The sequence below is a fragment of the Pygocentrus nattereri genome, chromosome 6 (assembly GCF_015220715.1).
Source record: "Pygocentrus nattereri isolate fPygNat1 chromosome 6, fPygNat1.pri, whole genome shotgun sequence".
NCBI classification, from domain to species: domain Eukaryota; kingdom Metazoa; phylum Chordata; class Actinopteri; order Characiformes; family Serrasalmidae; genus Pygocentrus; species Pygocentrus nattereri.
The window spans coordinates 5,471,631-5,494,135 of NC_051216.1; the positions used below are offsets into that span (position 1 = coordinate 5,471,631).

The window sequence follows — 22,505 nt, forward strand, 5'->3', positions numbered from 1 at the left end:
TACAAGGGAGCGGGAGATTGACAGGCGGATTGGTGCTGGGTCAGCAGTGATGCGGGCTCTTTACCAGTCTGTTGTGGTAAAGAAAGAGCTGAGCCACAAGGCAAGGCTCTCGATTTACCGGTTGATCTACGTTCCCACCCTCACCTATGGTCATGAGCTTTGGGTAATGACCGAAAGAACGAGATCGCAAATACAAGCGGCCGAAATGAGTTTCCTCCGCAGGGTGTCTGGACTCTCCCTTAGAGATAGGGTGAGAAGTTCGGTCATCCGGGAGGGACTCGGAGTAGAGCTGCTTCTCCACGTCGAGAGGAGCCAGCTGAGGTGGTTCGGGCATCTGGTTAGGATGCCTCCTGGACGCCTCCCTTGGGAGGTGTCACAGGCAAGTCCACCTGGGAGGAGACCCCGGGGAAGAGCTAGTACACGCTGGCGTGACTATATCACCCAGCTGGCCTGGGAACGCCTCGGAATCCCCCCTGGGAGCTAGTGGAAGTGGCTGGGGAAAGGGAGGTCTGGGCCTCATTGCTTAGGATGCTGCCCCCGCGACCCAAACCCCGGAGAAGTGGAAGATGATGGATGGATGGATGGATGGATGGATGAACAGTTTTTTGGCCATTCAAGTGGTTACTAATTTCAGGTTTATGCATCATGAAATCCAAACGAGTTGCACCACAAACTAGTTTTAACATTGAGCTCAGTAGTAGCTAAATCAAGCAATCAAACAAGCTAAGTTTATTTATATAACGTTATTTACAACAGGTTTTGTCACAAAGCAGCTTTACAGAACAATCAGTGTTACAGAAAGACAAAGAAAAGAGAAAATCGGGGTCCGAGCCCCCATGAGCGTCGCCAGTAGCGACAGTGGCAAGAAAAAAACTCCCTAAGGGCAGGAGGAAGAAACCTCGAGAGGAACCAAGACTTAGAAGGGGAACCCGTCCTTCTCTGGTCGACACCGGACAGCAAATCCAAAAGGTTGGGTAGTGTAGTGGGTAACACCTCTGCCTTCTACGCTGTAGGCTGGGGTTCAATCCCCACCAGGGAAAACACCCTACATTATACCAATAAGAGTCCTTGGGCAAGACTCCTAACACCACCTTGACCTACCTGTAGAAAAATGATCAAATTGTAAGTCGCTCTGGATAAGAGCGTCAGCCAAATAATGTGAATGCAAACATCACTAGTATAAAGTGTTATAGTACAAAGCAGGAAGAAATCTGTACCTCCGTCTGAGCAGGTATAAGTTTTGGGGACACCATCAGAAACAACATAGGAGGCACAAAAAAGACTGAAATCATGACTTTTTCAGTTAACTAAGCTAAAAATGTTATACACTGTACGTTGTGATTTTACATACAGCTCTAATCATCGTCCCAGTTTGAACTCTGAGCCTGAATCTCAGCGAGACTCAGCAGCTGCACAGACAGCTAAACCAAGGCTGCTGTTGTGTCACTCAACCAGGAACCATTAAAAAAGGTGCATATTCGGTTGTCTATATAAATATTACAGAATAAACAGACAGCGGCTGTAAATAAGTAGTTTTATTCAGTTTAACTAGTACACTTTGTTCTCTTCTATGCTGGATTTTTTTTTTCCATGGAAAAGTCAGAGCAGCTGCCACTGCAGTTCCATGGCAGCGGATTCACTGATTGGTTCAGAACATGTTATCATCAAGTTAAAGTGACATGAGCATTAGTTAGTTGTTCACCAGCAAAGAAACCCAGAATCTATTGATGTTAATGGTTTCCAGCCTTGGACCAAGATCACAAAAGATCAAGCACTAAAAATTACAATTTAATTTATGATTGTGTTAGTTTGTCCCATAACTTTTTAGGCCCTGAAACAAGCAGCTATGTATAAAAATGGTTGTAATTCCTACATTGTTTGCTTGGTTTGGAGGTAAATACCCTCAGATTAAAGCTGAAAGTCTGAACTTTGAGCTTTATATGCATTATTTTCATTATTTCACGTCAAATATGCTGTTGCTAGTTAAGACATGGCTTATAGATTTGTGGCACAACCAAACGTGGTGAAAGGATAGTTTGAAACTAACTAGTGTAACTAAGGACTCAGTCAAGACTTTACGTACAAATTTAAGCATAAACTTGTGCAAACCCAGCCCAGTGCAGCCCAGTCCTGGTGTACAGCTGACACTCTAGGGCTTCTCTTCAGCTCTTGAGGTCTTAACCAATAGGAGAGCTCTGCTCGATATATCTATCCAGATATGGGAGAGAAAACCAATTCCTGATTCCTAAATGTTCCCCTCTGCTGAAATCCATAGCACTGGATAAACTAACCCTAACCACTACGTTACCTAAACATGATTTTCATTCTTATTTTTTACGCATTTGCACAGAACTGCTGCAGTCTACACAGAAAATGAAGCAGAGGCACCTACAGTTGGGTCTATAAATATTTGGACATTGACAAATGTCAACTGTTATTGTTATTTTGGCTGTCTATGACAGTATATTGAAAGTGAAATTAAACAATGAATGAGTTTTAAGTGCAGCACTTTCAGCTGTAATTTGAGGGTCTATACATCCAAATCAGGCAAACAGTGCAGGAATTACAACCATTTCCATACAGTCCCCCAATCTTTGGGCTCAAAAGTAATGGGACAATTGCCTGCTCGGCTGTCCCAAGGCCACATGTGTGTAATTCCCTCTTTATTTAATTACCACGTTAGCAGATAAAAGGTCTAGAGATGATTTCAAGTGTGGCATTTGCATCTGGTATCTGTTGTGAACTCTCAATATAAAGTCCAAAGAGCTGCCACTGCCAATGAAGTAAGTGATCATTAGGCTGAAATATCAAAACAAACCCATCAGAGTGATGGCAGAAACATTAGGTGGGGCTATCACAAGTATTTGGTACATTTTTAAAAAGAAAAAAATTGCACTGATGAGCTCAGAAATGCCAAAAAGCCTAGAAGACCACAGCAAACAACTGGTGGATCACACAAGAATTCTTTTCCTAGTAAAGAAAAGCTCTTTCACAACATTTGGCCACGTCAAGAACCCCCTCCAGGAGGTTGGCATATCTGTGTCGAAGTCAACAAACAAGTTTACCACAAGATGCAAACCAATGATAAGCCTAAAAAACAAGAAGACCAAAAAGATCTTAAAAGGCCTGTAAAATTCTTGAACAACATCTTATGGACAGTTGAGATGAAGATCAGTTTGTACCAGAATAATGGGAATAGAAGAATATGGAGAAGAGATGGAACTGCTCATGATGCAGTGCATACCACCTCATCTGTCCAGCATGGTGGAGGTAGTTAAGGCAAGGGCACGTATGGCAGTCAGTATAACTGGCTCCCTTTGCATTTATTGATGGTCTGACTGCTGAGAAAACTAACAGGTTTAATACTGAAGTATACACTCACTGGCCACTTTATTAGGTACACCTTGCTAGTAAAAGGCTGGACCCCCTTTTGCCTTCAGAACTGCTTTAATTCTTCGTGGCAGACTTTCAACAAGGTGTTGGAAACGTTCCTCAGAGATTCTGGTTGGTTATTTGAGTTCCTCTTGTCTTTCTATCATCTGGAACCAGTCTGCCCATTCTCCTCTGACCTCTCACATCAACAAGGCATTTTCGTCCACACAACTGACCGCTCACTGGATATTCCCTCTTTTTCGGACCGTTCTCTGTAAACCCTAGAGATGGTTGAGCGTGAAAATTCCAGTAGATCAGCAGTTTCTGAAATACTCAGACCAGCCCGTCTGGCACCAACAACCACGCCACGTTCAAAGTCTCTTAAATCCCCTTTCTTCCCCGTTCTGATGCTCGGTCTGCACTTCAGCAAGTTGTCTTGACCACCTCTACAGGCCTAAATGCAGTGAGTTACGGCCGTGTAATTGGCCGATTAGCTATTTGTGTTAACAAGCAACTGAACATTAACAAGCAACTACCTAATAAAGTGGCCGGTGAGTACAATATAGGTCTATTTTATATGCTTATCCAACCAAAGTTTTAAAGGAATCCAAGTGGAATGTTCTGCTATGGCCAAGCCAGTCACCTGACCTCAGTCCAATCGATCATGCATTTCACTCACTGAAGACAAAACTGAAGGTAAAATGGCCCAAGAACAGGCAGGAACTGAAGACAGCTGCAGTGAAGGTCTGGCAGAGCACCACCGGCGAAGAAACCCAGAATCTATTGATGTTAATGGTTTCCAGCCTTGGACCACAAAAGATTTGCAACCAAGTATTAAAAATGACAATTTAATTTATGATTGTGTTAGTTTGTCCCATAACTTTTTAAGCCCTAAAAATGGGAGGCTATGTATAAATATGGTTGTAATTCCTACATTGTTTTTTTGATTTGGTTGTAAATACCCTCAGAATAAAGCGGAAAGTCTACACTTTGAGCTTATCAGCATTATTTTCATTATTTCACCACAAACATGCTGTTGAACAAAGCTAAAATAACAATAACTTTGTCAACATCCAAATATTTACATGCCTTTATGCCAGGTGTGATTCTATGAGAGTGCATATTCTATGTATTACACCATGCCTTTGAATTTTCACCCTCAGTTGAGCCTTTAGACCAACCTGTGACCAACGCAGATACCATTTTAGGTACATTGAACAGCTCTGCCAGTGTAGCATGAAGACTATTTCGTCTACATAGTCCATAGAAAACCTGATCACTGTGAATTGGGTATGGGATTGCGCTCACAAGCATTCTGAATGTTCACGAGTGTCGGGGAAATGAATCAAACTAGCATGTAGACTATTGAAATGAATCGTACTGGACTTTCTAATGTAACTTCCACAAATTAGCAGGTAAGTTGAAGTCCAGTAAGTTTCGAGACTTTTTATAATGACAGTCGAACTCCAGCTTTGCTTTTCACCCTATCCCTGAATAAACGTGCTAATAAGCACCTCCACTGATTCCTGGTGCACCCTCAGTGATTTTGTTCTGGAGCTGGGCCAGATGTATGCCCAGCTGTGTGAGTCCATAATGAGAAGAGTCAGATGAGAATGAGGCAGTGGGTCAGCAACAAGTTTAATCAAGTGATAATAAGAGGGCATGGGGATCATTTCAGGGTCTCGTTCTGCTGAAGGAGCTAAAGGAGATAATGTTCATATCAGCATTTGAACGGCAGATGTTTCTGGCATCTGCAGCGTCAGATAATGCGAGCTGAGAGAGAGATACATCTAAGAGAGCTGGTTAAACCTGGTTATCTTGATAATAAGTATGTTTTTTTTGCCTGTAAAACACCAGAATAAACACAACTTTAATGCAGCGAATCACTACTTTTTACATTAGTGTTCATTTCTAAAAATCACTATTTATTGTATTATGTCTCAGAGTCCGAACATCAGCGTGTAACATTAAGAATGGTCAGATTTTCTTCAGCGTCTTGTTTTAATGACTTCATGTGTTCTAAATGGCCACATGGTGAGCATCTAGATCCTTGTTTTGAGGTAAATGTGTCCCAAATTGTGAAAATCAGGGTGGAACATTAAAAATTTGTCACTACTGAAAAACATATTTTCTGCAGATAAGTGAACTTTTTTTGTTTTAATAAACACATGATGATTTTCTGTGTGAACAGCTGCTCAAAGCTGGTCATGGGCTGGCTGCGTTTTTGAGTTCTGCTCAAAATGAGCTAAAATTGTCGCCGCCGAAACAATCACTACTGAAATATTTGGTAATGCTTTACTAGTGTTATGATGGTTTTGGTACTGACAAAATGGAATATTCCATTATGTTTTAATACAGAAATCATAATTAAGGTATAGGGTCACCCGAGTCCAGTTAAAAGTCCCAGATGTGTTTTCAACTCAGTGAACCACTTCAGTATTTTATATATATATATATATATATATATATAGACAGAGAGAGACGTGGAAATATGAGAATGTTGAGGTTGTATCAGGTAACTCACACTGCTGTTTCCTCTCAGTGCTGGCGGGAACATCAGTAAAACTCTCTTCCCTTCTCTAATCCCTATCATACCTGCTGAAGTATGTGCAGTGTGGATAAATTTAACTCTGCCACACGCACATGCTCTTCAGAGTGCTGCTCACACAGTGCAGCATGAGAGACAGAGGAATAGTGAGTGTTTTTCATTCAGAAATATGGGATCCCATAACAAGAACATCCGGGGACAACCATGGCACACTTTGGGCTAAATGTGGGCAGGAACGTAGACTTATTATGTGTGAACAAATTAAGAGTGAAATTTGTAAACAGCTCCAAAGGCCTGTAAAGGTGAAGCTCAAAGTAGGGGACACTGGTGCCCTTGTCAACATTGTCCAGTGGAGAACAAGCCTGTCTTTAGCACATCGATGTAACATGATGTGGACAAGATTATTGGGGAGCTTTTATGAGAAGCTTTTATGAATCCCATTCTACACCCATATGCATTAATATGGAGTTGGCCCCCCTTTGCAGCTCTAACAGCTTCCACTCTTCTGGGAAGCTCTGCAAGATTTTAGAGAGTGTCTGTGGGAATTTCATCCCAAAGGTGTTTAATGGGGTTGAGGTCAGGGCTCTGTTCCACACCAAACTCACCCAGTCACGACTTTATGGAGGTGCTTTGTGCACTGGGGCTCAGTCATGCTAGAACAGGAAAGGTTCTTCCCCGAACTGTTCCCACAAAGTTGGAAGTGTACAATTGTCCAAAATGTCTTGGTGCTGAAGCGTTAAGATTCCCCCTTCACTGGAATTAAGGGTTCTAGGCCAACCCCTGCAAAACAACCCCATATCATTATCCCTCCTCCACCAAACTTTACAGCTGGCACAGTGCAGTCAGGCAGGTAACGTTCTCCAAACCCAGACTCGTCCATCAGACTGACAGATAGAAAAGTGTGATTGGTCACTCCACAGAATGCGTTTCCACTGCTCCAGAGTCCAGCGGCGGCGCTTTACTCCACTGCCTCCGATACTTGGCATTGTGCTTGGTGGTGTAAGGCTTGTGTGCAGCTGCTCGGCCATGGAAACGTTGCCATGAAGCTCCCATGTTGATGAGAGAAGAGGTTTGAACTCTGCAGTTATTGATCAGCAGAGCGTCGCTGACTTTTATGCTCTATGCTCCTCAGAACTCAGCGGCCCGCTCTGTAACTTTACATGGTCTGACACTTCATGTCTCAGATGCTGTGGTTCCTAAACGCTTCCACTTTTCAACAATACCACTCACAGCTGATCGTGGAACATCTCAGAGGCAAGAAATTTCACAAACTGACTTGTTGCAACGGTGGCATCTTATCCCAGCACTGCGCTCAAGTTCAGTGGCTCTTTAGACCCATTCTTTCACTAATGTGTGTAAAGGCAGGCTGCAGGGCTAGCTGCTTGATTTTACACACCCGTGGCAATGAGACTGACTGACACACTTGAATTTAATAATTACAGGGTGTGTCCCAATACTTTTGTCCATATAGTGTATATAAACGCACACACATGCGCTGCTCTGCCCCCTTTGAACTTACTGTCACACGGACCATTAACTCAGAGACTGAATATTATAAAAATATTTGTTAAATCTGGCAGAAGCCCCTCCTGACTGAGCATGCTCTCTGCTCGGCATGCCCAGGCACACACACCCGGACAAATTTGTATGGAATTTGTGTCTCGGGCAGCAAAATTGGGAGAATTGTCATTCTGTTTCTGCGTCTTATCTGCGGCTCAGAGGGGATAGGTGTGAATCCCACTGATGCCAGGGTCTGAGCTCAGCCTGGATCAGCGCATCATTTACTGAGTAAAAAACAAAGAGCTTTTTATCAGTCACTGTAGAAACAGAGAAGAGACTGTAATGTAATCTGCACACTCAGATTAGCACTGAATCCTCCTGTGCTGGTTAATAACACAGAGAGGAGCGAGATGCTGAAGCTCATTATTCGGGTGGAGCAGGGGTGGGAATTTACCTCAGTCCTGGTCCTGGAGATCTACCACCCTGACTCTAATTCAGGTCCCTATGGAGGTCTTCATTACCTGGATCAGGTGTGTTAAATTTGGGTAGGAGCTAAACTCCACAGGGTGGTAGATCTCTAGGACCAGGACTGGGCACCCCTGTTATAGACTGTGTTACTGGACAGATTTTGGAGGAAAGATCCTGAGTCAGCTATAACTCATCGCTGTAGGACACCAAGAAACGGCCTGTGGTTTTACTGGGAGTTTACAGTGCCTGTCAAATGTTTGGGGATACCTCACCACCTTTCAAAATTTGGATTAAAGGGAAAAAACACTGCATTTTTAAAAATTATACATAATTCAGAGTCATTCTGAGCGGTTTGGTGTGAAATGGTTCAGACGTCTTTACAGTGGTGTTGATGGGAACCAGGGGTCACCATGACTACAACACAGATAGAGACATTTTATTTACCATCCAGAACCACCAGAGAACCCACACGAGTCTCCTGCATTTATATATCACAGCATCCAAAGCTTCCAAAAACCAGGGAGCAGCCGTATGTCTGGAGAATTTAAGCTTATTTCTTGCATGTGGGTACCAGATATTTAGCCAGCCCACTGAACAGTGGAGTCGATTTTATAAGCTGGACTGATGCCAAGATTAGGCTCAGGCACTACATGTCAAGTGACAGGTGTGAGATGACCATGTAGGGACAGACAAAAATAGGCTGAACAAAATGTTCTAGGTACAATCACATCACATACATGGAACAACACACTCAATACTGAATATAATGACATGTGGCACAGCACTAAAGACGTTACACAGCAGGACATTCCTTCAATATGGAATATTAACGATGGTAAAACTGTGCAAAATCTTTGAGGACTTTCTGGACATGAATGAATGGACTTAAAGTTGGACAAAAAGTTCTCAAAATCGTGAAACAACTTAATAATCCAATAACTGGAAATTCAGATGTGGTCAGTAATCCTATCAATGCGTTTACATGTACTTGAGTAATAGATAATGGGGAAACTCTGGGTCTACATGACTGGATTTCTGCTGTAGAACCAGCCAATAAACTCACAGAAAAAGACGTAACATAAAACTCAAACTTCACGCTGCGGCTTCATCGCACCACCTAAAAATACGAAGACGAAGAATATCTAAATCCTTCATTTTGTCAAGCATTTGGTTTTAGCTTCGCTCCAAAAGTGTTTATCTGCATCTCGCGGTAACACCAGCTTATTTCCGATACCGCCGTCTGTTTTCATGCATGCTCAGACTGAGAAATGTGAAAGAAATCAGAGTGAGAGCTCACAGCTCTGAGAAATCTGAGTACTGAGCTCAAATCCAGCCTCTATATCAGATTTCTTTATCAGATTTGTAGGCATTGCTCCCATCTAAGAAATCTGTGTCCTGTTTACATGACCATTTGAATAATCAGATAACTGCAGAAATCGGATTATGATTGGGTTACTGAGGGCATGTAAAAGCACTCAATGTATTCATAACCATTTCATGTAATAACTTTCTGGGAGGGAGCTTTTAGAGGTGGACGTCTGGGTCCTATCACCAACACTGTGAACAAGTCTGACTTGGTAATTTTCTGCTCTGACTTTGCTCTTTTCTTGGTCTGGAAAAGTCAGATCATGATGGGTAGGATACGTTTTATTGTTTTAAAGGAGACATTTGAAATAAGAACATATGTGAGGGATGGATTTGGATTTCATATCATCATAAGATGACATAAGATGGCAAACATGAGAGAAACCCCACTCACACATGCCTCCCCCATCCAAAATTTCTAACCAATCAAAAATCACCCTATATAAATAGTTCGGTGCGCTTCATCCAGTGCAATTTTAAACCAAAAAAAAGGCACCGTATTACGAAGAAACAAACTCTGGTGCAGACTTAAAAACAAAAAAAGCAGACATACGCCGGTCAGGCCTAACATCATGACCACCTCCCTGCTTCTACTCTCACTGTCCATCTTATCAGCTCCACTTACTGTATAGCTGCACTCTGTAGTTCTACAGTTACAGACTGTAGTCCATCTGTTTCTCTGATACTCTGTTACCCTGTTCTTCAGTGGTCAGGACCCCCATGGACCCTCACAGAGCAGGTACTGTTTGGATGGTGGATCATTCTCACAGTGATGTGGTGGTGGTGTGTTAGTGTGTGTTGTGCTGGTACGAGTGGATCAGACACAGCAGTGCTGCTGGAGTTTTTAAACACTGTGTCCACTCACTGTCCACTCTATTAGACACTCCTACCTCGTCGGTCCACCTTGTAGATGTAAAGTCAGAGACGACAGCTCATCTGCTGCACAGTTTGTGTTGGTCATCCTCTAGTCCTTCATCAGTGGTCACAGGACGCTGTTGGCTGGATATTTTTGGTTGGTGGACTATTCTCAGTCCAGCAGCGACACTGAGGTGTTTAAAAACTCCAGCAGCACTGCTGTGTCTGATCCACTCAGACCAGCACAACACACACTATCACACCACCACCACGTCAGTGTTACTGCAGTGCTGAGAATGACCCACCACCCAAACAGTACCTGCTCTGTGAGGGTCCATGGGGGTCCTGACTGCTGAAGAACAGGGTAACAGAGTATCAGAGAAACAGATGGACTACAGTCTGTAACTGTAGAACTACGGAGTGCAGCTATACAGTAAGTGGAGCTGATACATTTTTATATTTAGATGGTCACATAGAGATGATCTACAGATAATTATGTAATTAACAAACTTTCTGATGACAGTTAATCATCAAGAACATTATGATTAGGGTTACGTCTAGGAGAAGGTGTAGGTTTTGCCTTGAGGTTAGGTTTAGGTTTAGGGATAGGGTTAGATTTAATAGAGCCTTCCACAGAACTTCAGGTTCACTTGCGTTTAATAGATATTTACTTCAATTTTAATTCAAGATTGACTGAGCATCTACAGAACATCTACAGTGGACTGTCCAAATAAAGTGTTACCATCGTGTACAACTGCAAAAAAAAAACGCAAACAAAACAAAAATAAACACAAAATGCTTTCATAAATATTAATTTGCTTATTAAATATTCATTTAAATCTAGTTCACTTCTGTTTTTTGTAATTGATTTCCACTGAAGTAGCTTCCCTTTAATGGCAGGCAGAAACATGTGGCTGCTCTGAAAAAGAGGAAAATGTTGAGTCCTTTGTAAACAAAGTTGGTTTTGAGTCTCTTCCTCTACTGAAGCTCGTGTTCAGACGACTCTCAGGTGGATTTGATCAACTGATCAGAGGCTTTTACACAAACTAGTGGAGTTCAGCTTGAGTCCAAGCTCTCGTTAGAGCTAAGAGAGGACCGACCAGAAATAATTCTGAGATTCATGTAAATATTTCAAAGATTTTATTTTTCACTCAGATCGTTATGCTGGTGATGTCGTCTCTAATCAAAAACCTTGTGTTAAATCAGAAAAGAATTCAAAATAGAAGCATTTTCACTCAGACGGCTGGAACCCATCGTACATCCTCACAGAGAGCTCAGCATGGAGATAGAGGGTGTGTGGACAGACAGCTGGATTTAATATCTGTGCATGCACGCAAGTGTGTCGTGTGTGTGTGTATGTGTGTGTTTGTGTGTGTGTTTGTGTGTGCGTGCGTGTGTGCATGTGTGTGTGTGTTTGTATATGTGTGTGTGTGCGTGTGTGTGCGTGCGTGCGTTTGTGTGTGCGTGCGCGTGTGTGTGTGTGTGCGTTTGTGTGTGCGTGCGTGCATGTGTGTGTGTGTGTCGTGCGTGAGCGTGTCCTGGTGTGTAACCTCTTGCACAGCACTGATTCCGTTTCACTGCTGTTAATGAATCCCATTCACTGACTGGTCTGATACTGAGCTGAGCAATCAACTCACACTATACAGCTCAGCAGCACAGCCTCATCAGCTGAACACCTTCAGTCAACTTCTCTTCTCTTCTCTTCTCTTCTCTTCTCTTCTCTTCTCTTCTCTTCTCTTCTCTTCTCCTCTGTCTTCTTCTGTTCTCTTCTCTTCTCTTCTCTTCTCTTCTCCTCTGTCTTCTTCTGTTCTCTTCTCTTCTCTTCTCTTCTCTTCTCTTCTCTTCTCCTCTGTCTTCTTCTGTTCTGTTCTCTTCTCTTCTCTTCTCTTCTCTTCTCTTCTCTTCTCCTCTGTCTTCTTCTGTTCTGTTCTCTTCTCTTATCTTCTCTTCTCTTCTCTTCTCTTCTCTTCTCTTCTCCTCTCCTCTGTTTTCTTCTGTTCTCTTCTCTTCTCTTATCTTCTCTTCTCTTCTCTTCTCTTCTCCTCTCCTCTGTTTTCTTCTGTTCTCTTCTCTTCTCTTATCTTCTCTTCTCTTCTCCTCTCCTCTGTTTTCTTCTGTTCTCTTCTCTTCTCTTCTCTTCTCCTCTCCTCTGTTTTCTTCTGTTCTCTTCTCTTCTCTTCTCTTATCTTCTCTTCTCTTCTCTTCTCTTCTCCTCTGTCTTCTTCTGTTCTCTTCTCTTCTCTTCTGCCCTCTTCTCCTCTGTCTTCTTCTGTTCTCTTCTCTTCTGACCTCTTCTCTTCTCTTCTGCCCTCTTCTCTTCTCTTCTGCCCTCTTCTCTTCTCTTCTCTTCTGTCATTTTCTCCTCTGTCCTGTTCTCTTCTCCTCTGTCCTCTTCTTTTCTTGTTTTTTTCTCTTCTCCCCTATTATTGTCTTTTCTCCTCTTCTCTTCTGTCCTCATCTCTTCTTTTCTGTTCTCTTCTATTTTTTCCTCCTTTTTCCTCTCTTCTCTTCTTTTCTCTTCTCTTCTCCTCTCCTCTGTCATCTCTTCTTTTCTGTTCTCTTCTTTTTTCCTGTCTTCTCTTCTCTTGTTCTGTTCTCTTTTCTTTTTCTCATTTCTTCTCTTTTACTCGTCTCTTCAGTTGTCTAATCTCTTCTCATTTCTTCTCATCTTGCTTTGTTTCTTTTTGTTGTGTTCCATCGTTTCTCTTCTTCTCTCCCCTTCTCTTCTTTTCTGTCCTCTTCTCTCCTCTGTCCATACCCCTCTCTTCCTTTCACATCTCTTCTGTCCTCTTTGTGCAGCCGAGTGTGTAAATGCATGTATATGTGTGTGTTGTGACAGATATCCGTGAGACGGCGTTTGTCTATGCCATCACGGCAGCGGGGGTCACTCATGCGGTCACTCAGGCCTGCAGTATGGGGGAGCTGCTGCAATGTGGCTGTGAATCGACCCGCAGTCGGGCCCCCCCACCCCGGCCCCCCGGAGTCCCCCACACTGAGGGGGTGAAGTGGGAGTGGGGCGGCTGTGGGGACGATGTCGAGTTCGGCTACGAGAAATCCAAACAGTTCATGGACGCCAAGCGCAGGAAGGGCAAGAGCGACATCCGCACACTCATCGATCTCCATAACAACGAGGCCGGCCGACTGGTAACTCATCATCAGCGCTATTAATGTTGTTATTGTTGTTATTGTTGTTGTTGTTATTGTTGTTGTTTCATCCTTCTTATACATTTTTCTAAGTTCGTCTTGATTAAACCTTTTCGATATAAACAAAATCATTCAGAGTGGTTTGATGTGAAACGTGAAACTTAGAGAGTCAGAGCTGTTCACAATGGTGGTGATAGGAACCAGACGTCCACCTCTAAAAGCTCCTCACGGAAAGTTAATCTATAAAGTGATTATGAATGCGCCGCCTCTCTGAGGCAGTTTTACCAAAGCCTTGAGAAGATTTTGGACTAAAATATCATTTTAATTTTTGTCTTCTGTTCTCTTCTGATCTCTTATTCTCCTCTGTCCTCTTCTCTCTTCTACTCTCTTCTCATCTCTTCCTTTCTTTATTCCTCTGTCCTCTTCTGTTCTCTTCTCTGTCCTCTTCTCTCTTCTTTTCTTCTCTCTTCTTCTCCTCTGTCCTCTTCTCATCTGTCCTCTTCTTTTCTCCTCTGTCCTCTTCTGTTCTCTTCTCTGTCCTCTTCTCTCTTCTTCTCTTCTCTCTTCTTCTCCTCTGTCCTCTTCTCATCTGTCCTCTTCTTTTCTCCTCTGTCCTCTTCTGTTCTCTTCTCTGACTCTTCTCTCTTCTTCTCTTCTCTCCTATTCTCTCCTCTGCTCCTCTGTCCTCTTCTTTTCTCTTCTCTTCTCAACACATCTCTTCACCTCTGTCCTCTTCTCATCTGTACTCTTCTCTTCTCCTCTGTCCTCTTCTTTTCTCCTCTGTCCTTTTCTCTTCTGTCCTCTTCTCTGTCCTCTTCTATCTTCTCTCCTATTCTCTCCTCTTCTCCTCTGTCCTCTTCTTTTCTTTTCTCTTCTTTCCTTTTCTCTTCTTCTCCTCTGTCCTCTTCTTTTCTCCTCTGTCCTGTTCTCTTCTGTCCTCTTCTCTCCTACTCTCTTCTCTTCTCCTCTGTCCTCTTCTTTTCTCTTCTCTTCTTTCCTTTTCTCTTCTGTCCTCTTCTTTTCTTGTCTCTTCTCTATTCTCCTCTGTCCTCTTCTCTTCCTTTCTCTTCACATTCTGAAGTGCATTTATGGTGGTGGGATACATGCGTCATGTTGTGAGGCAAAATATCCCTAAAGAAAACTTTCCATGAGGAGCTTTTAGAAGTGGACGTCTGGTTCCGATCACCACCACCGTGACCAGCTCTGACTCTTATTTCAGATCAAACCACTCTGAATGATTTTGTTTGTATCGAAAATGTTTAATCATGAAGAATTTAGAAAAATTGATGAACGTAAAATGTCTATATCTGTGTTGTAGTCATGGCAACCCCTGGTTCCTATCACCACCACTGTAAGGACATCTGAACCACTTCACACCAAACCCACTCTGAATCTCTCTGTTTACACTTCACACACTGGATTATGCAGAAATATTGAAAAAGTCCCCTTTACATAATCTCTAATAGACCTGCTCATGCTGTTTCAGACGCTGGATGACTCGCTGTTATCTGTAAACATGGCCACATTTTGTCGCTCCAGTATAAAGCTACAGACCCAAGCCAGACGCCAAACATGTCTCGGCTGGTCAGATTTGAAGAGCTCCGGCCTCTCGGCGAACCGTTCCTTTAAGCTGAAAGATGAAATTAAAATGTATCAACACATTGTCTTTGCACGGACAGACTGACTCAGCCTGTTTCTGTGCCCATAGCTGTTAGTTTATTTGTACGAGCTACTGGCGCGCGATCATTTGCTGAAAAGCATCACGAATGTGGTCCAGATCGGAACTCAGAAGATCAGATTTCACGTGTTTGTGCTAAAAGATGTGCTGAAGTGTCGAAGAAGGTAAAAACAATCCAGTGATGATTTCCGTCTAAACACAGACGGAGCCCCTCCTCTCCCACTGTAACGCTAGACTCGGCGGGACTGTGTTTACACGGCCGCCGACTTCTCCAGGTGGATGCTGGGTGTCTCAGTGATGCTCACAGATAGTCAGGCTCTAGTGAGCAGATAGAGCACTTCTGAGGCACATGATGGAGCTCAGGTCTGTTACGGAGTCACGCTTGGCACACACTGGCACACTCGGCTGAGCTGAGACAAGTTCATAAGCCTGGACTTTCCCTCATATCTCTCCTTTTTTCTTCTCTTCTTTGCTTCTTGTCTGTTTTCAGGGTATCACTAAACAAGCAAGCACAGTGTTTTCCAGCATATCTGACTGTCATTCTCCAGGGTATATTTTGGTTTGTCCATCTGAATTTTCGTGACCATATTGTAAGGCAAATTATTCAGTAATTTCATGAAATAAATGTAATTATTTATGTATTTATTTATTTATTTAGTAAAAGTTCCCCTCAAATTAAACAGATCCTGTGTTTTGCGATCTCCACACGTCACTACATGCTTACAATTTACTGCTGAGAGCCAAAAATCTCCGCCGCTCTTTGTGTTATTCTCTAAAAGTGATGTTTCCAGAGCAGATCACTGAAGAGACGCCGTCTGTTTATAGTTTAGAGCCCAGATTTGGGGAAAAACGGGTCGACTTTCAGTAGAAAAACAAAGTTCAGCTTCTTTTATTATAAGGGTTTAAAATGACGTCACCGTCTATTAGACTGGAGAGAAGAGCTACAGCCTCACACGACGCCCAGCTTCTGAATGGAGCTTATGGAATATGAACGTTATGAAGAACATGACCAAGCGCGGTTTGGACCCACCGGTGGTCCCGAGGAGCTGAAGTAGGTTAAGGACATTTACAGCATCTGGCTGACGCTCTTATCCAGAGCGACTTACAATTTGATCATTTTTTACACAGGTAGGGGAAGGTGGTGTTAGGAGTCTTGCCCAAGGACCCTTATTGGTATAGTGTAGGGTGTTTGCCCAGGTGGGGATTGAACCCCAGTCTACAGTGTAGAAGGCAGAGGTGTTACCCACTACACTAACCAACCACCAAGTAAACTTAACTAAGTAACTTTTCAAAGTTAAAAGTTTGCAAACATGTTTTCTCTCACATCTTTTCCCCTTTTGTTATTCCAAAACTAATTTTAGTGATTATGGAGTCTCCGGCCAAATCCTTCCTTTTTCTCCTTTGTGTTTCTGTAACTCTGTGAGCTGCTGGTTCATAAGTGTGGAGTTCCCCCTCATATCGCCTTTCATGCCAGTGAATAGTCACGTTTTGTGTTTATATAAATATAAACAGTTCAGAAGCATGAAGTTTATCCTAATGCCTGATTTTTATGGGCGTAATATCTATTTCCTTAAAAAGAGTTTAAAAAGTTTGGAAAGCCTGTTTCTCCTCAGACTTTTACTTGATTTTTTTTGTGTTGTTTATCATATTACTTTCTTTATTTATTAATAACTAAAACGGTTTACAACATTTGTGTTTTCTTCCTGTTCTGTTTTATTGTATTCTCATTCTGTTTTTATTTTCAGCTGGAAAACAAGTTGACAATTCTTTTTTCAGCTCTTCTTTTTTTTTGGTAAATTGTTACATAAACATTCATGAGTATGTGTTTCCCCAACATATGATTTATTTATTTATTTATTCGTTTATTCTGTTTAATCAGTACAAAAAATTAAGTTCATGACCTTTTACAGAAGTCGTTCACATCCAGGAGTTTCTCATCTTATTGTTCTGCCTTTCATACAAATCAGTAAACAAAAAAAAGTCCACAAGTGTGTGTGTGTGTGTGTGTGTGTGTGTGTGTGTGTGTGTGTGTGTGTGTGTGTGTGCATTTGTTATGCACAGGTGATGCAATATTTTCTTGTTCAACTATCCACATTACTGATTATACCCCAAAATAGCTTCCTGCATGGTCTTATTCACCGATCAGACACAACATTCTGACCAACTCACTGTCCACTTTATCAGCTCCACTTACTGTATAGCTGGTCTCTGTAGTTCTACAGTTACAGACTGTAGTCCATCTGTTTCTCTGATACTCTGTTACCCTGTTCTTCAGTGGTCAGGACCCCCATGGACCCTCACAGAGCAGGTACTATTTGGGTGGTGGGTCATTCTCAGCACTGCAGGGACACTGACGTGGTGGTGGTGTGTTAGTGTGTGTTGTGCTGGTCTGAGTGGATCAGACACAGCAGTGCTGCTGGAGTTTTTAAACACTGTGTCCACTCACTGTCCACTCCATTAGACACTCCTACCTTGTCGGTCCACCTTGTAGGTGTAAAGTCAGAGACGACAGCTCATCTGCTGCTGCAGTTTGTGCTGGTCATCCTCTAGTCCTTCATCAGTGGTCACAGGACGCTGGTGACTGGATATTTTTGGTTGGTGGACTGTTCTCAGTCCAGCAGCGACACTGAGGTGTTTAAAACCTCCAGCAGCACTGCTGTGTCTGATCCACTGAGCAGCCAGAATTCAGGAGCAGAGCTAAAGCTGCCTTAGACAACGAGCGGTTAAATTCCTCCCCTGCTAGTCTGACATTAGCTCATGTGTGCACGCATTAATCTGCATTAGTTCAGGTCAGTGTCTCCTGACCCCGAGCTTCTTCAGTTTGGGGTCAGCTGCAGGTAAACAGGTGTGTGTGTGTGTGTGTTTGTGTGTGTGTGTGTGGGCAGGGCGGAGAAGTGCGGTGGATTTGAACTTTTTGAAATGATAATTATATGTAATGATGTTCTTTTCAGATGCACCACTAAAGCACCTTTAATCGGAGAGGATAGAAATGTTGATGGAGCGTTAATCAGAGGTTAATTACCGTAGGGAACATTCTGGAACGCTCTTCACTGTCAGTCTCTATAAGCTCCAGCATGGCTGCAGGGTATGAAGAAGGGAGCAGGAGGAGGGTGAATTCCTTCTGAATAGCGTCGCCTTTTATCTCTCCAATCTATCTGTGTGTCGAACTGCAGGCGGTGAAGAATTATATGAGAACTGAATGCAAATGCCACGGGCTGTCTGGTTCCTGCACTCTGAGGACCTGCTGGAAGAAGATGCCTCATTTCCGAGAGGTCGGCGACCGGCTGCTCGAGCGTTTCAACGGCGCCTTCAAGGTGAGAGGCCGAAACAATGTGCCATTTGTTAATCACTATCGCGGTATGTGTTTGTGCTGCTACCTGTGTTGGCCAGGACACTCCTGTACAAGAGCTTTTAAGTCTCAGTGAGATTTTTCCTGGTTAAATATAATAAAATAAAAAGCCGCCAGACGCTGTGCATTACAGTGATTTTACCACAGGGAAGGATGTTCTTAGGCATGAGTAGAACTTCCTTCCCTGTGATAAAATTGCAGGAACACACAGCCTCGAGTGGCTTTTTGCTTTAATAAAACATACAACACGTTCCAGAGAAGTTGGGACAGGGGCGTGTTTCCCACTGTGTTACATCACCTTTCCTTTAACACTCAATAAGCGTTTGGGAACTGAGGACACTGATAGTTGAAGCTTTGTAGGTGGAATTCTTTCCCATTCCTGCTTGATGTCCAGCTTCAGCTGCTCAGCAGTCCGGGGGCTCCGCTGTCGTATTTTGAGCTTCATTATGCGCCACACATTTTCAATGGGAGACGGTCTGGACTGCAGGCAGGTCAGTCTAGTACCCGCACTCTTTTACTATGAAGCCACGCTGTTGGAACACGTGCAGAATGTGGCTCGGCATCGTCTTGCTGAAATAAGCAGGACGTCCCTGAAAAAGACGCTGCTTGGATGGCAGCAGATGTTGCTCCAAAACCTGGATGTACCTTTCAGCATTAATGGGGCCTTCACAGATGTGCAGGTTACCCCTGCCATGGGCTCTAACACCCCCCACACCATCAGAGATGCTGGCTTTTGAACTTTGTGCTGAGAACAATCCAACAACAGTCCTTTTCCTCTTTGGCCCGGAGGACACGACGTCCCTGATTTCCAGAAACAGTGTGAAATGTGGACGCGTCAGACCACAGGACACTTTTCCTCTCTGCGTCAGTCCATCTCAGATGAGCTCGGCCCAGAGAAGCCGGCGGCGTTTCTGGGTGGTGTTGATATTTGGCTTCGCTTTGCATGGCAGAGTTTTAACCTGCACTTGTAGATGGAGCGACGAACTGAGTTCACTGACAATGGTTTTCCGAAGTGTTCCTGAGCCCATGTGGGAATATCCGTTACAGAATGATGTCGGTTTTTAATGCAGTGTCGCCTGAGGGGTCGAAGGTCACGGGCATTCAGTGCTGGTTTTCTGCCTCGCCGCTTACCTGCAGAGATTTCTCCAGATTCTCTGAATCTTTTGATGATATTATGGACTGTAGATGATGAAATCCCTAAATTCCTGCAGTTGCACGTTGAGAAACGTTGTTCTTAAACTGTTGGACTATTTGCTCACGCAGTTGTTCACTAAGTGGTGAACCTCGCCCGTCCTTGCTTGTGAACGACTGAGCCTTTCAGGGATGCTCCCTTTATACCCAATCATGACCCTCACCTGTTTCCAATTAACCTGTTCACCTGTGGAATGTTCCAAACAGGTGTTTTTTGAGCATTCCTCAACTTTCCCAGTCTTTTGTTGCCCCTGTCCCAACTTCTTTGGAACATGTTGCAGGCATCAAATTCAAAATGAGTGAGTAGTTGCAAAAAAACAATAAAGTTTATCTGTTTGAACATTAAATATCTCGTCTTTGTAGTGGATTCTATTGAATATAGGTTGAAAAGGATTTGCAAATCATCGTATTCTGTTTTTATTTATGTTTTACACAACATCCCAACTTCATTGGAATTGGGGTTGTATACATTTCACCAAGAAATGTAGTTCCTTTAGCAGATTGTGTAGTTCCCAAGCAACCATGGGCCACCGAATGAGAAGAATGTTTGGTCACCCATCGCTGTATACTTTGGTCATTTCATGAACCTTCAAACTTTTTGTCATATAATAATAATGAACTTAGAATAAATTACCACAGTGAGTTTTATTTAGTGGCACCACTTTTATCACACTGGGGCTGAATCTCAAATGTCACCCTGCTCCCTACATAATGCACTACGTAGGTATTTAGATACTGGATCCTGTAGCCTAACATTGCATAATGACCTAATTAAAATAGTCTAATTGGCTGTAAAAGCTAGAATTTCAAAACCCCCGTAGTAGCACACTTCCCTGACTAAAGATACTGAGATGTACCTTTGAGGGTCCCACCCCAGTGACAAGAGGGGCCCTGAATCAATGACAGTTTAGTACATTTATGTCTGAGATTGTAGAAATATAGTCACAGTATGGCCCTTGAAAAATGGTAATATGTCCATATCTTGCTACTCTGCTCCAAGGTGATGGGGGGAAACGACGGGAAGACTCTCATCCCTGTGGGCCAGAATATTAAACCCCCAGACAAGCAGGACCTGATCTACTCAGCGGAGTCTCCAGACTTCTGCCTCCCGAACAGGAAGACGGGTTCTCTGGGGACTCGCGGCCGCACCTGTAACAGCACTGCGCTGGACGTGAGTGGCTGCGACCTGCTGTGCTGTGAGCGGGGCCACCGCTTCGAGACCGTGGAGCTGGAGGAAAACTGCCTTTGCCGGTTCCACTGGTGCTGCGTGGTGCAGTGCAAGAAGTGCTCTGTCCGCAAGGAGCTCAGCCTTTGCCTCTAGGGGGCAGCACATGCTCTAGAACACTGATCACTCACCTGCAGGGGGATCTAATACATGGACTCTTCTTCAGGGGCATCTAGAACACAGACTTAACTGCAGAGCAGTATAGGGGCCGACACATCTACAGGATAATCTAGACCATAATCTATACCGACTTGCCTGTGATGGGGTCTAGAATACTGACTCACCTGCAGGAGAATCTAGAACACCAACTCACCTGAAGAGGAATCCACAACACTGACTCACCTGTAGGAGAATCTAGAACACTGACTCGCCTGCAGGGGGATCTAGAATACCGACTTGCCTGCAGGGGAATCTACAACACTGATTCACCTGCAAGGAGATCCCCCTGATTTAACTGCCAGGGTTATCTAGACCACTGACTCAGAGTGCACAGTGATGTATAGCACTGACTCCAGCACAGGGAAATCTAGAAGCTGATGTATCCTGGAGGACAATCTAGATCACCTACTCACCTGCAAGGACATGTTGAACAAACCCAACCTGAAGAGCAGTCTAGAGCTCACCTGCAGGAGAATGTAAAACATCAGCTCACCTACACTGGCTACATTGCAGGGGAATCCACAACACTTGCTTCCCTGAAGGGTAATCTAGAATGATTACCCCCTACACAGGAATCTAAAGGAATGATTTGTCTTCATGGGAAATGAGAACAGAGGAATCTAGTATACGCACTCATCTGCAGGAGTATAGAGAACAGCAACTGACCTGCAGAGGATCTAGAACACTGACTCCCATGCAGGGGAATGTAGAACAGTGACACACCTGCATTGACTCCCCTGCAAGGGAATCTCGAATGGTGACTCACCTGCATTGCAATCTAGAACATTCACTCACCAGCAAGGGGGAGGGGTCTAGAAACACTTGCTGGAGATCTAGAGCACAGCATATTGAATTATTATTATTATCCCCACATTATTAAATGTGGGGAAAGAACATCTCTCTCCAGAATATCTCTTGAGATCTCCTGAATATGGTTGGTTGATTCTGGTAGCTTTGAGGGGACGACTGAGTTATTTTAATCTCCTCGGCCAAGAGGACAAACTGTGCTCCCGTTCTTTACAGCAAGTAAAGTTCCAGAGGATCGTAGGGGACACACATTAAGGTCATTGCTAAGGCTGTGGTTCTGGTGAACTTCAAAAGAGACTTGCCTCTGTGCCTTTTGTGCAAACACTTATAGTTTATAAAAAACAAACAGACTTTAAGGGAAAAGGGATATTTGTTGTGATAACCTGAGGAATGTGCATAATCAGGCCAAAGAACAAAGACTCCTATTTATAAGCATTTTAATAACACAACGACTACTAACGGACTAAAGAATGTCTCCAGTATATTCTTTCAAAAGCACTTTGAATATAAAAACTATGTACATCAGATCTTTCTTCTTTAGGGTAGCATATGGTTTCATAAAGAAGTGTGAGCTATATGTAAAGGCGCTCCTTTGTGGCCTTATTTTTATATTGTTTTTATTTTCAGTTATTTAATATACAGAGATTTTATTTTACACCGGCATGCAGAGTCATGTGTGCAGTGGCCAGTTATCCTCCAAGCCTCTGGATCTGCTCCTTTAAATCCAGCTGAATGTCATCTCACTGAAAACTCACTCGCCTTAATAATTACTGTTGTCTGAGATCTTTGAAGGAAATTCTGATGATTTTTTAGAACTTCATTATAATTCACAAAGTCATGCAGA

General features: G+C 43.3%; 1 protein-coding gene across 1 annotated transcript in view; it reads left to right on the plus strand.

Annotated features, from left to right (window-relative positions):
• wnt6b (wingless-type MMTV integration site family, member 6b) overlaps nt 1-22,244 on the plus strand; it is a 67,125-nt gene extending 44,881 nt beyond the window's left edge. Inside the window, exons 3-5 of the mRNA XM_037539137.1 lie at nt 12,948-13,252; nt 18,104-18,244; nt 20,471-22,244. Coding sequence (XP_037395034.1) covers nt 12,948-13,252; nt 18,104-18,244; nt 20,471-20,791 — 767 coding nt within the window. The 3' untranslated portion in view covers nt 20,792-22,244. The remainder of the gene's footprint in view (nt 1-12,947; nt 13,253-18,103; nt 18,245-20,470) is intronic.
• The last annotated feature ends 261 nt before the right edge of the window (nt 22,245-22,505 follow it).